The sequence below is a fragment of the Bombina bombina genome, chromosome 3, assembly GCF_027579735.1.
Source record: "Bombina bombina isolate aBomBom1 chromosome 3, aBomBom1.pri, whole genome shotgun sequence".
Lineage (NCBI taxonomy): Eukaryota > Metazoa > Chordata > Amphibia > Anura > Bombinatoridae > Bombina > Bombina bombina.
The window spans coordinates 1,187,608,554-1,187,623,368 of record NC_069501.1 but is presented as its reverse complement, the minus strand read 5'-3'; the positions used below and the strand labels follow the sequence as shown (position 1 = coordinate 1,187,623,368).

General features: G+C 41.9%; 1 protein-coding gene and 1 non-coding gene across 2 annotated transcripts in view; both read left to right on the top strand.

Annotated features, from left to right (window-relative positions):
- Positions 1-14,815, top strand: part of CEP295 (centrosomal protein 295) — a 287,500-nt gene that overhangs the window by 85,586 nt on the left and 187,099 nt on the right. The window contains exon 20 of the mRNA XM_053708621.1: positions 14,405-14,472. Within this exon, the coding sequence (XP_053564596.1) occupies positions 14,405-14,472 (68 nt within the window). The remainder of the gene's footprint in view (positions 1-14,404; positions 14,473-14,815) is intronic.
- Positions 14,575-14,637, top strand: LOC128654787 (small nucleolar RNA U2-19). Its single transcript, XR_008401512.1, has one exon. It is a non-coding gene; the product is annotated as a small nucleolar RNA U2-19 (small nucleolar RNA).

Sequence of the window (14,815 nt, the reverse complement as noted above, 5' to 3'; positions counted from 1 at the left end):
TTTAGCTAAGCGTACCACTATCCCGGTGGAGGATAGCTGTGCCTTTTCAGATCCAATGGATAAAAAGTTAGAGGGTTACCTTAAGAAAATGTTTGTTCAACAAGGTTTTATATTGCAACCTCTTGCATGCATTGCGCCTGTCACGGCTGCAGCAGCATTTTGGTTTGAGTCTCTGGAAGAGACACTTGAATCAGCTCTATTAGATGAGATTACACACAAGCTTAAAGCCCTTAAGTTAGCTAACTCATTTATTTCAGATGCCGTAGTACATTTAACTAAACTTACGGCTAAGAATTCCGGATTCGCCATTCAGGCACGCAGAGCACTGTGGCTAAAATCCTGGTCAGCTGACGTTACTTCTAAATCTAAATTGCTTAATATACCTTTCAAAGGGCAGACCTTATTCGGGCCCGGGTTGAAAGAAATTATCGCTGACATTACAGGAGGTAAAGGCCATGCCCTGCCTCAAGACAGAGCCAAACCTAAGGCTAGACAGTCTAATTTTCGTTCCTTTCGTAATTTCAAAGCAGGAGCAGCATCAACTTCCTCTGCACCAAAACAGGAAGGAGCTGTTGCTCGCTACAGACAAGGCTGGAGACCTAACCAGTCCTGGAACAAGGGCAAGCAGGCCAGGAAACCTGCTGCTGCCCCTAAGACAGCATGAATCGAGGGCCCCCGATCCGGGAACGGATCTAGTGGGGGGCAGACTTTCTCTCTTCGCCCAGGCTTGGGCAAGAGATGTCCAGGATCCCTGGGCGTTAGAGATCATATCTCAGGGATACCTTCTAGACTTCAAATTCTCTCCCCCAAGAGGGAGATTTCATCTGTCAAGGTTGTCAACAAACCAAATAAAGAAAGAGGCGTTTCTACGCTGCGTACAAGATCTTTTATTAATGGGAGTGATCCATCCAGTTCCGCGGTCGGAACAAGGACAAGGGTGTTGCTCAAATCTGTTTGTGGTTCCCAAAAAAGAGGGAACTTTCAGACCAATCTTGGATTTTTAAAGATCCTAAACAAATTCCTAAGAGTTCCATCGTTCAAAATGGAAACTATTCGGACAATTTTACCCATGATCCAAAAGGGTCAGTACATGACCACAGTGGATTTAAAGGATGCTTACCTTCACATACCGATTCACAAAGATCATTACCGGTATCTAAGGTTTGCCTTTCTAGACAGGCATTACCAGTTTGTAGCTCTTCCATTCGGATTGGCTACGGCTCCGAGAATCTTCACAAAGGTTCTGTGTGCTCTTCTGGCGGTACTAAGACCGCGAGGAATTGCGGTAGCTCCGTACCTAGACGACATTCTGATACAAGCTTCAAGCTTTCAAACTGCCAAGTCTCATACAGAGTTAGTACTGGCATTTCTAAGGTCGCATGGATGGAAGGTGAACGAAAAGAAGAGTTCTCTCTTTCCACTCACAAGAGTTCCCTTCTTGGGGACTCTTATAGATTCTGTAGAAATGAAGATTTACCTGACAGAAGACAGGTTAACAAAGCTTCAAAATGCATGCCGTGTCCTTCATTCCATTCAACACCCGTCAGTAGCTCAATGCATGGAGGTGATCGGCTTAATGGTAGCAGCAATGGACATAGTACCCTTTGCACGTCTACAACTCAGACCGCTGCAATTGTGCATGCTAAGTCAGTGGAATGGGGATTACTCAGACTTGTCCCCTACTCTGAATCTGGATCAAGAGACCAGAAATTCTCTTCTATGGTGGATTTCTCGGCCACATCTGTCCAGGGGGATGCCATTCAGCAGGCCGGTCTGGACAATTGTAACAACAGACGCCAGCCTACTAGGTTGGGGCGCTGTCTGGAATTCTCTGAAGGCTCAGGGACAATGGAATCAGGAGGAGAGTCTCCTACCAATAAACATTCTGGAATTGAGAGCAGTTCTCAATGCCCTTCTGGCTTGGCCCCAGTTAACAACTCGGGGGTTCATCAGGTTTCAGTCGGACAACATCACGACTGTAGCTTACATCAACCATCAGGGAGGGACAAGAAGCTCCCTAGCATTGATGGAAGTATCAAAGATAATTCGCTGGGCAGAGTCTCACTCTTGCCACCTGTCAGCAATCCACATCCCGGGAGTGGAGAACTGGGAGGCGGATTTCTTAAGTCGTCAGACTTTTCATCCGGGGGAGTGGGAACTTCATCCGGAGGTCTTTGCCCAAATACTTCGACGTTGGGGCAAACCAGAGATAGATCTCATGGCGTCTCGACAGAACGCCAAGCTTCCTCGTTACGGGTCCAGATCCAGGGATCCGGGAGTGGTTCTGATAGATGCTTTGACAGCACCTTGGACCTTCGGAAAGGCTTATGTGTTTCCATCCTTCCCGATGCTTCCTCGATTGATTGCCAGAATCAAACAGGAGAGAGCATCAGTGATTCTAATAACGCTTGCATGGCCACGCAGGACTTGGTATGCAGATCTAGTGGACATGTCATCCTGTCCACCTTGGTTGCTACCTCTGAAACAGGACCTTCTGATCCAGGGTCCCTTCAAACATCAAAATCTAATTTCTCTGAAGCTGACTGCTTGGAAATTGAACGCTTGATTTTATCAAAACGTGGTTTTTCTGAGTCGGTTATTGATACCTTAATACAGGCTAGGAAGCCTGTTACCAGAAAGATTTACCATAAGATATGGCGCAAATACTTATATTGGTGCGAATCCAAGAGTTACTCATGGAGTAAGGTTAGGATTCCGAGGATATTGTCTTTTCTACAAGAAGGTTTAGAAAAGGGTTTATCCGCTAGTTCCTTAAAGGGACAGATTTCAGCTCTGTCCATTCTTTTACACAAACGTCTGTCAGAAGTTCCGGACGTTCAAGCTTTTTGTCAGGCTTTAGCTAGGATCAAGCCTATGTTTAAAACTGTTGCTCCACCATGGAGTTTGAACTTAGTTCTTAATGTTTTACAGGGGGTTCCGTTTGAACCCCTTCATTCCATTGATATCAAGTTATCTTGGAAAGTTCTGTTTTTAATGGCGATTTCCTTGGCTCGAAGAGTCTCTGAGTTATCTGCCTTACATTGTGATTCTCCTTATCTGATTTTTCATTCAGACAAGGTAGTTCTGCGTACTAAACCTGGGTTCCTACCTAAGGTTGTCACTAACAGGAATATCAATCAAGAGATTGTGGTTACATCTTTGTGTCCTAATCCTTCTTCGAAAAAGGAACGTCTGCTACACAATCTAGATGTAGTCCGTGCCCTGAAATTTTATCTACAGGCAACTAAGGATTTTCGACAAACGTCTTCCCTGTTTGTCGTTTATTCTGGTCAGAGGAGAGGTCAAAAAGCTTCGGCTACCTCTCTCTCCTTTTGGCTTCGTAGCATAATACGGTTAGCCTATGAGACTGCTGGACAGCAGCCTCCTGAAAGAATTACAGCACATTCTACTAGAGCTGTGGCTTCCACTTGGGCCTTTAAGAATGAGGCTTCTGTTGAACAGATTTGCAAGGCTGCAACTTGGTCTTCTCTTCATACTTTTTCCAAATTTTACAAATTTGACACTTTTGCTTCTTCGGAGGCTGTTTTTGGGAGAAAGGTTCTTCAGGCAGTGGTTCCTTCCGTATAAAGAGCCTGCCTGTCCCTCCCGTCATCCGTGTACTTTAGCTTTGGTATTGGTATCCCATAAGTAATGGATGATCCGTGGACTGGATACACTTAACAAGAGAAAACATAATTTATGCTTACCTGATAAATTTATTTCTCTTGTAGTGTATCCAGTCCACGGCCCGCCCTGTCACTTTAAGGCAGGTAATTTTTCCATTAAACTACAGTCACCACTGTACCCTATGGTTTTCCTTTCTCTGCATGTTTTCGGTCGAATGACTGGTAATGGCAGTTAGGGGAGGAGCTATATAGCAGCTCTGCTGGGTGAATCCTCTTGCACTTCCTGTTGGGGAGGAGTTAATATCCCATAAGTAATGGATGATCCGTGGACTGGATACACTACAAGAGAAATAAATTTATCAGGTAAGCATAAATTATGTTTTCTACATAAAGTATCTCATACTTCATGAATGAAAGTTCCCTTTATTTGTTTCAAAAGTCAATCCTAGCGTTTGTAAAACGCTAGGATTTACTTTAACCTTAGCAGCACTGCAGTTTAACTTTTTTTTTTTTTTTTAATCAAGTAATCACTAGAAATTATTTTTAAGATCACTATTGTGCTCAGAGCTAAATTAGCATATTGGCAGTATTACTGGGAAATCATTATTTGTCCAGTGCTTTTTATAAAGTCTGTAGCTGCTAATGACTTCAAACCAGGTTATTAAAGGGACAGTCCAGTCAAAATTAAACTTTCATGATTAAGATAGGGCATGTAATTTTCCAATTTACGTTTTATCATCAAATTTGCTTTGTTCTCTGGCTATTCTTACTTGGAAGCTAAACCGAGGTAGGTTCATATGCTAATTTCTATGCCCTTGAAGGGCGCCTCTCATCTCAATGGATTTGTAATTTTTCACAGCTAGAGGGCGTTAGTTCATGTGTGCCATATAGATAACATTGTGCTCATGCCTGTGGAGTTACTTATGAGAGGGCACTGATTGGCTAAAATGCAAGTTTGTCAAAATAACTGAAGGGGGGGCAGTCTGCAGAGGCTTAGATTTAAGGTAATCAGAGGTAAAAAGTATATTAATATAACCGTGTTGGTTATGCAAAACTTGGGGCATGGGTAATAAAGGATTTATCTTTTTAAAAAATAAAAAATCTGGAGAAGAATGTTCCTTTAAGTTGAATTTCTTTCCTATGACATGGAGAGTCCACAACATCATTCCAATTACTAGTTGGATATTCAACTCCTAGCCAACAGGAGGCGGCAGGAGCACCCCGGCAAAGCTGTTAAGTGTAACTTCCCTTACCCATAATCCCCAGTCATTCTCTTTGCCTCTGTTAATGGAGGTTGTGCGAAGATGGTGCCTGAAGATATTTAATCCTTTTATGGGTTCTTTTCCCTGCAAGCAAGGATTAGGGGCTATGCTGTGTCCATGTCAATCTCTTTAGTAAGAGTAATGGTGGCTATTAGCAGTTGGAAAGCGGCGAGGTTGTCTTTGCTTTATTTCTAGCATTATTGCTACCCCTTCATAGAAAGCCAGGGTTGGTTACTCTGTTTCCTTTTCTACCCAGGATCCTGTCAGAGGGTGATGAAGCTGACAGACTGGGAGTTGCTGTGACTGTCCCACAGCAGAAAACCCTGGACGGTAAGTCTATTTATTTTACTATTCCCTTCCCTTGGCAGGTATCCTGATACTGTCATAAGGGATAGGGGCAGCATTTATTGGTGACCAGCTGTCACTACTATTTTTCTTTTAGATGGGTCTAGGACTTTTAGTAATATCTCCATCTGGGGATATCAGTCAAGTATGAGCAGCATGGCATTAACCGGCATCTTTTTAACGTATCTTTAAAGAAAAGCTCCGTTCATCAAATTATTGATTACCCTCTGGGGGTTCTGCCCTAAAATTAACATACTTAGCTCTTGTGTAAAGCTCTCTATAGGGCTCTTATGTTCAGTGAACACTGGTGCATGTCGCAGCATTCATTAGGTAATGTATAGTGCCTGCTTTCCGTGGCCACATTTGTATCTATGGCGCTGGGTTAATTGACTACATTCTCAACACTTAGTAAAGTATAGGGTGTTTTTGTAGTATAGCGCTGGTGTAAATGGCCGCATTGCGTCCTCACTGGGGCGCTTGAGTCAATATGTCTCGAGTTAATGGCGGCATCGCAGCATATAATAGAGGCACAGCTCTCCGTATGGGGTGCAGATGTACGTTGAGTACCGGTATTTCTTTTACAAGATATGACGAGTCCACGGATTTCATCCTTACTTATGGGATATCGCCTCCTGGTCAGCAAGAGGAGGCAAAGAGCTCCACAGCAGAGCTGCATAAATAGCTCCTCCCTTCCTCCCCAACCCAGTTATTCTCTTTGCCTGTGTTAGTGATAGGAGTGAGGTAAAGTGAGGTGTGAGTTTAGATTCTTCAATCAAGAGTTTATTATTTTAAAATGGTGCCAATATGTACTATTTTTTATTTGGAGCAGCCTCTGGATTATAACCTTATGGTTTTCGGAACTGGTGAGGTTTTACCTGCACTGCGCCTCCCACATTAATGCTGCTCTTCTGTGATGGCTTTAGAGAAGTTTAACTAAGGCCCTTCTGACTGCACAGGACCTCAGGAGGAAGAGTGGAACCCCTGATACAGTGAGTTTTTCATGCTGTTCCTCAGCATGGAGGTAAGTGCAGTCTTTTTGTTTCTGGGGCCATGCAGCATATCTCAGAACTGACTGTACTATAAGTTTTGATACCATGGGCTTATAGGCTTTTATGACAGTATGCAGATTCTCTCTGAGGTTAGAGAATGAGAACCGACATATTGTCTCCTTGTCCCAGACACTCTAACGTTTGCAGAGAACACATATGGGTTAGAAGCGCTGGAATAATATGGTGGCTTGGCGCTAATAGGGGCAACTCTCTCTATTTCTTTAAGGGCTGTTTTTCCCCTGACAGCATTATCAACTCTCACATGATACCCCCCCTCCCCGGCGATGCACTGTGGGGCATGTGTGATTGGGTTTCTAGGTAACCATTAGTTTGTCTAACCATCGATACCGGCTACCAGCTTCATAGCAGAGATGAACGGTCTGTGTGAATTTCCCCCCGGTGCCTTCTGTAAAAATGTATTGGCGACCGGGTGAGGGTTGTTATGGGCATGTTGCACAGTCTGTATAAGTTTCCCCCCGGCGCTTTCTGTGAGAATGTGATGGCGACTGGGAGAGGGTTATTATTGACATAAGTAATCTGTCTGTATGTTTCCCCCCGCTGGCGTTTTTTATGTATAAGTAACATAAACTGTCCGCATGATTTCTTCCCCCCCCGGCGCTTTCTGTAACAAGGTAATGGCGACCGGGAGAGGGTTGTTTTTCGCCCAAGAGGGGTGGGGGTTGGTCGTCTAAGTGCACATATGTGTTGGGCGATTAGACTGTTATTAGAGAACGACATCTTTTCGTTATACACTCCTGGTGCCTTTACATATAATCAATGGCGACTGGGAGATAGAGGACGAAACGCCCACGAAGGGCAGGGTTTCTAAAGGCGCGAAAGTAACAGGCGCTGAGGTTTCTTCTTCCTCCTTTATAACCATTTGAGTAGAAAGGTTGTAAGGAGCGGAGATTTAGTTCTTTATTCAATGTCCTAGAGGCACATGGAGCACTTTAGTTGTTACTATGTGCGCTCTATACTGAGCACTTCTTAGATTTCTTCCGGTTATCGGAAACTATGGTGCTGGAATACATTCTGCAGTTTGTACTATTTTTAGCTGCTGTATTTTTCTCAGGTGGCTGGTTAAATTACATATTTACAGTAACCTTTTGCAAAGGTCTTTTCTGCTTCATCTGGGGTGTCCTAGAACGTTTTAACACACAAGAATTAAAGTGTTACTTTAACATTTAAAGACAAAGTACCGTTTCTTGGTGTCAGTTTATTACAGCCCTTTCAACTGTTGGTTTGCTAATCCATCCTGGGTGGTTTGGAGGGATATTTGCTTGCACTAACAGAGTTTTCCTTTTATGTTTTAAAAAAACATAGTAAGATGTATTTCAACTGTTTATTGTCCTTTTTCTCTTTGGCGTCTTTGGACGGAGTAAATGCAGTACAGTAACATGTTGTTATGTGTATATTTTATTGCACAACCCATGCCACAATGTTTTACATGTGTTGTCCAATTTACTTTATGAACCACAGGCAGGGCTCTGCGGTTCCTTGCAAAACCTTGAACTTTTCATATACATAACAATGTCTTGTTGCAGCAATATCTATGTGGTTACTGGTTTGTCTCAACACGACAGATAGCAGGTTCCTTTTTAAAAAAAAAAAAAAAAAGGGGGATTTTTGTTAAAATAACTCAGCATGTTAATGCACTATGGCTGAGCTCTGTAGCAACTTGAGTTGCAGGTTTGATCCCCGGTGAGGTCCACTCAGTTTTTCATCCTTCCGAGGTCGATAAACTGAGCAGCACCTTGAGACCCTTACGGGCGATTTAGCTGCGCTTACAAGTACCCATACATACATACATACAAGATGTGCTTACTTTCAGGCAAACAGTGTGTTAGTTACACTGATTTTATAAAAATGTTTTTGTTTTTGTTGTTTTCAATCATCCTTTGTATGGGATGGTTCAAACTTTCACTAGAATGAGTTTCAGAATTAAAAAGACAGTTCCGTCCTATTCTGGGTGCATTATATTAAATAAATTATAACTGAGCACTAAAGCATAGAGTTAATTTTCCAAATTCAAGGAAAATAGTTTCCTGTGGTCAAATTTATTTTTGTCCTTTTGACAATTGCTACATATTGCAGCCAAGCCCACCTGGAGACCCAACCAGGCTTGGAACAAGGTTAAACAACCCAAGAAGCGCGCTGCTACTACTAAAACAGCATGGAGGGGCGACCCCTGATACGGGACCGGACCTAGTAGGGGGCAGACTTTCTCTCTTTGTCCAGGATTGGATAAGATACGTTCAGGACCCCTGGAAACTGGAGATTGTGTCTCTAGGGTATCAGCTGTAGTTCAAAAATTTCTTTCCCAAGGGGAGGGTTTTCTTCTTTCACGATTGTCTGTAGACCAGATAAAGAGAGGCGTTGTTACGCTGTGTAAAAGACCTCTCCACTATGGGAGAGTAATCTGTCCCGTTCCCATACAGGAACAGGGGCAGGAGTTTTATTCAACTTTTTGTGGTTCCCAAAAAAGAGGGAACGTTCCGACCCATTTTAGATCTCAAGAGTCTAAACAAGTTTCTCAGAGTTCCATCCTTCAAGATGGAGATTATTCGGACAATTCTTCCATTGATCCAGAAGGGTCAATATATGACTACCGTGGACTTAAAGGATGCATATCTTCATATCCCTATCCACAAAGATCACCAGTTCCTAAGGTTTGCCTTCCTGGACAAACATTTTTAGTTCGTGGCTCTTCCTTTCGGGCTGGCCACGGCACCTAGGATCTTCACGAAGGTTCTAGGGTCTCTGCTAGCGGTACTCTGACCGCGCGGCATTGCAGTGGCGCCTTATCTGGACGATATTCTGATCCAGGCGTCTTATCAACTGACAGTCTCACACCGACATGGTTCTATCCTTCCTGAGGACTCAAGGGTGGAAGGTGAATCTAGAAAACGGGTTCACTAATTCCACAGACAAGGGTTCATTTCTTAGGAATTCTAATAGACTTTATATCCATGAAAGCTTCTTGACGGAAGTCAGACAGTTTAAGATTCTAAATTCATGCCGAGCCCTTTAGTCCAATCTTCAGCCATCAGTGGCTCAGTGCATGGAGGTAATTGGATTGGTGGTGGTGGCAATAGATATCATTCAGTTTGCTCGTTTTCATCTCAGACCTCTACAACTGAGCATGCTCAGACAGGGAAATGGAGATTGTGCAAATTTGTCGCCTCAGATAGATCTGGATCAGGAGACCAGAGACTCTTCTTTGGTGGTTGTAGCTGGATCTTCTGTCCCAGGGCTGACATGGACATCTTTCCTTTTGCTCGGTTCCATTTGCGATGCTGCAGCTTTGCATGCTCAGTCAATGGAACGGAGACCATTCAGAATTATTGCAGAGGATGAATCTGGATCCCCTAGCGAGACTCTCTCTCGTATGGATTTCACAGGATTTTTTGTCTAGGGGCATTTGCTTTCTGAGACCTTCCTGGGTGACTGTGACTATGGACGCCAGCCTGTTAGGGGTTCTCTGAAGGCCCACAGGGCCTGTGGTCTCGGCATAGTCTTCTCTTCCCATAAACATCTTGGAATTGAGAGCAATCTTCAATGCCCTATCAGTGTGGCCTCAATTATCTTCAGTCGGACAATATCACCTCAGTGGCTTACATCAATCACTAGGGAGGAACTCAGAGTTCCTTGGCCTTGAAGGAAGTGACTCGCATTCTGCTGTGGGCGGAAGCTCACGATTGTGTCCCATTTGCCTTCCACATTCCAGGAGTGGACAATTGGGAAGCAGATTTTCTGAGCAGACAGACTTTTCATCCCGGGGAGTGGGCTCTCCATCCGGAAGTGTTCTCCAGGATAACCCTCAGGTGGTGGGTTCTAGAGTTGGATCTGATGGTGTCTTGTCAAAACGCTGAGTTTCCTAAGTACAGTTCAAGGTCAAGAGATCCTCATGCCGCCCTGATAGAATCTCTGGCGGTCCCTTGGGATTTCGGCCTAGTATACCTGTTTCCTCCTTTCCACGAGTCATTGCTCGTATCAAGCAGGAGAGAGCATTTGTGATTCTGATAGCTCCTTCCTGGCTTGCAGGATCTGATTTGTGGATTTGTTAAGATAGCTCTTCCACCTCGGATTTTACCTCTGAGGAAGGACCTTCTAATTCAGGGTCCATTCCTCCATCCAAATCTAGATTCTCTGAAGCGGACTGCTTGGAGATTGAACACCTAGTACTGTCTAGTCGTGTTTTTTCAGAGGCAGTTATTGATTCTATGCTTCAGGCTCTTAAACCTGTTTCTCGTAGGATTTACCATAAGATATGGCATTAATACCTTTATTGGTGTGAAGCTAAAGGTTTTTCTTGGAGTCGGGTGAGGATTTCCCAGATTTTATCTTTTTTTCAGGATGGCCTGGAGGAAGGTTTGTCAGTCAGTACTCTGAAAGGTCAGATTTCTGATCTGTCTATCCTTTTGCACAAACGTCTGTCAGAATTCCAGATGTTCAGCTTTTGTTCAGGCCCTGGTCAGAATCAGGCCTGTGTTAAAACCAGTTGTGTTAAAACCTCTTCGGAGCCTTAAAGGATTACTTTCTGTTATAATTTTTAAGCTAAACAACTAACATATTAAAGTTAAACATTAATTAAAACCTACTGACCTATATTTTCTCCAAAATGAAGTTTCATAACGTTCTAAAAGTTATATCTTTTATTCACCGATGTCACGTTATCCTGCCCACTATTTTCAGCACTGCATGTTCAAAATACTTAAACCAATAACTTTGTGTTTAAAGCGCCATTTTGAAACCTAGGTATTGTAAACGGATTGGTACAGAGCAAAGGATACCCACGGAGTGGGTTTGGAAAACAATTAAATTTGCAGACAAGATTTCTGATATACGGTAGAGATATGTTAATGAAATGCTATTGATAAAAAGCGTATTTGGGGTAGTAACAGGCATAGAAAATATTTACTTACAGTGGCCCTTTAACCTAGTTCTTAAAGTTTTGCAGCAGGCTCCGATTGAGCCAATGCATGTTGTTGATATAATTTATCTTGGAAGGTTTTGTTTCTCCTTTTTTCTTCTGCTTGCAGAGTTTCTGATCTTTCAGCTCTGCAGTGTGATTCCCAGTGCCTTATTTTTCATGCAGATAAGGTGGTCCTTCTTACTAAATTGGGGTTTCTTCCTAAGGTGGTGTTGGATTGAAACGTTAATTAGGAAATGGTTGTTCCTCCTTTTTGTCCTAATCCTCCTCCTTCTAAGGATCGTATTTTGCATAACTTGGCTGTTGTGCGTGCTAAAATTTTACTTTCTTTCATGTAATTGGCAAGAGTCCATGAGCTAGTGACGTAGGGGATATACATTCCTACCAGGAGGGGCAAAGTTTCCCAAATCTCAAAACACCTACAAATACACCCCCCACCACACCCACAATTCAGTTTTACAAACTTTGCCTCCTATGGAGGTGGTGAAGTAAGTTTGTGCTAGATTTCTACGTTGATATGCGCTTTTCAGCATGCTGAAGCCCGGTTCCTCTCAGAGTGCAGTGAATGACAGAGGGATGTGAAGGGAGTATTACCTATTGAATGCAATGGTCATCCTAACGGGGATCTATTTCATAGGTTCTCTGTTATCGGTCGTAGAGATTCATCGACGATATACTCTTATATACCATTACCTCTACTGATTTTCGTTTCAGTACTGGTTTGGCTATCTACTTTATGTAGATGAGTGTCTTTTGGTAAGTATGTTTTCCTTTAAGACACTCTCAGCTATGGTTTGGCACTTTATTTGTAAAGTTCTAAATATAATGTTTGTACTTATATTTGCCATGATTCAGGTTTATCAGTTTATTTCGTTTTTGCAGACTGTCAGTTTCATTTTGGGAAATGCACATATATAAAAAAAAAATTCTTACCTGAAATTTTTCAAATTGACTTTTTTCTAAATTGCGGGCTGTTAGGCTCGCGGGTGCGCAAAATGCTATAATTTATTGCGTCATTCTTGGCGCAAGACTTTTTTGGCACGAGAATTAAGTTTGTTGATGTATTTTCGTCATTTCCGGCGTCTTAGTTGGCGCTGAGAATTTTCACGTAGTTGCGTCATCTATGGCGCTCGTGTTTGTTGCAGACGTTTTTGGCGCCAAAAAATATTTTCTCAGTTGTGGGCGTCATACTTGGCGCCAGACTTGACATTATTTAAGTCATGTATTTTTGCTTATGGTTTCCAGAGGCTTATTGTGTTTGAATTGTTTCCCATTCCTGAAACTGTCATATAAGGAAATTGATAATTTTGCTTTATATGTTATTTTTTTCTCTTACATATTGCAAGATGTCTCAATCTGATCCTGTTTCAGAATCCACTATTGGAATCCTGCTGCCTGATGTCGGTTCTACCAAAGCTAAGTGCATTTGTTGTAAACTTGTTGTAACTGTTCCTCCGGCTGTAGTTTGTGATAATTGTCATGACAAACTTTTACATGTAGAAAATATTTCCATTAGTAGTAATCCATTACCTGTTATTCCTTCAACATCTAATGCTCAGGATATTCCTGTTAATGTCAGAGAATTTGTTTCTAATTCTATTCAGAAGGCTTTGTCTGTCATACCACCTTCTAACAAATGTAAAAGGTCTGAGGACTCTGTTTTCAGTTGTCTTTTAAGGTGTGGTTCGACTATCTTTAGGAGAAGTTCTTCTCTGTGTTGGATTCCAGGTTTTAACCTTGGGGTTTCTGTACATTTTGGGGTCTGTCCGTTGCCTCCTTGTTTCTCACGACTGTTTTTGCTCTCTCTGAGCTTGACTTGGTTCCTGGTGTTTTCCTTTTCTTGGATTAGGTTAGTTGATCCCTTATCTGATACGGGGGGGGGGGGGTGTTGTTGAGAACCACTTACTGGGCAACGGTATCTCTTGGAGGCGTGCTGGCTCAGTTGTGCCGTCTCTAGCAAGGCTTGTGGACTATCTGCGCGTCAGTGTCCTTGGGGTTTTTTCTTTTTCTAAATTTCTCTGCTTCGGACAAAGCAGGGTTTTTGTTGGGTAAGGGTTTTTAAGGCCTGGTGCCCTCAGAATGGGCCGCCTTTTGTACCCTCCCGTTTGAGCATTCAGTGTCCTCTCTAGCTTGGGTATTGTTGGTAAGAGTCCACAGCTCCCCGCCCGTGTTTTTCTGTGGCGTCTGTTATTTTTCTTCTGGCACCTTTTCACCCGTATATTTCTTCTACTGTTCCTTGTTCCTCTGCAGAATGACTGGGGGATGAGGGAAGTGGGAGGGGTATTTAAAGGGACACTGAACCCAAATGTTTTCTTTTGTGATTCATATAGAGCATGACATTTTAAGCAACTTTCTAATTTACTCCTATTGTCAAATTTTCTTCATTCTCTTGGTATCTTTATTTGAAATGCAAGAATGTAAGTTTAGATGCCGGCCCATTTTTGGTGAACAACCTGGGTTGTTCTTGCTGATTGGTGGATAAATTCATCGACCAGAGTTCTGAACTAATAAAAAAGCTTAGATGCCTTATTTTTTCAAATAAAGATAGCAAGAGAACGAAGAAAAATTGATAGGAGTAAATTGAAAAGTTGCTTAAAATTGCATGCTCTATCTGAATCATGAAAGAAAAATTTTGGGTTCAGTGTCCCTTTAAGCCTTTGGCTGGGGTGTCTTTGCCTCCTCCTGGTGGCCAGGTTCTGAATTCCCAAAAGTAATGAATGCTGCTGTGGACTCTTTTTCCATCTGAAGAAAAGAAAATGATCAGGTAAGCATAATTAAGTTTTCTAATGAAATCAAGTGATTGTAAGGAGTCCAACATCAGGAGTGTAAAGGGGCGGTAGTAACAAAATACACCAGATTCTTTGGGATAGATTTGTTAGTTTTACTTTGATATTTATTATTAATAGTTCAAATTCTTATTTGATTCATTCATGTTGCATTTATTTTAGATCCTCAAGACCAAAGTTAAATCTTGCACAGAAAACGTTTTATTCCAGTTGTGTTTACACGATGTTTTTTTTTTTTTTTTTTTTTTTTTCTTCTCTTGTTTGTTTTTAATTTCCTGATGCCAAAAAAAATACAATTTAGGCAAAATGACAAACAGTACAAACATTTTTAACCGTGAAAAAGTTTCATTTTTCTTAGTGATAGTTCTAAAATTTTGAATTTTTTCCCCTCTTTACCCTGTAGAACAACATCATGGCCAGGCTAGTTATTCTGCAGAGACACCCAAATTTATTTTGAACCCTACTGTTAAGGTAAGTTTTTATTTATTATTCGTTTCTTTATTCTAAATATTTTACTGTTACTGTCTTACTAATAATTTTGTTTTGAGATCTTTTTCCTTTTTATAGGAAACTGATCAATGATGAAAAATAGCCAAATCTGATCACCAGTTACTCCTGATCTTTAGAAATCTGGGGTGCAACTGTGTATGTCTGTTTCTATGAATAAGAAATAAGTGAGCAATTGATGTGTTTTTGTGTGTTATCAGTGTGTTTTTTTTTGTGTATTAGTGTGTGTTTTTTGTATGTACGTCTTTGAGCAATGATGAAATTTATATTCACCATAGTTAAAACATGATGGTTTCTACACTTGATC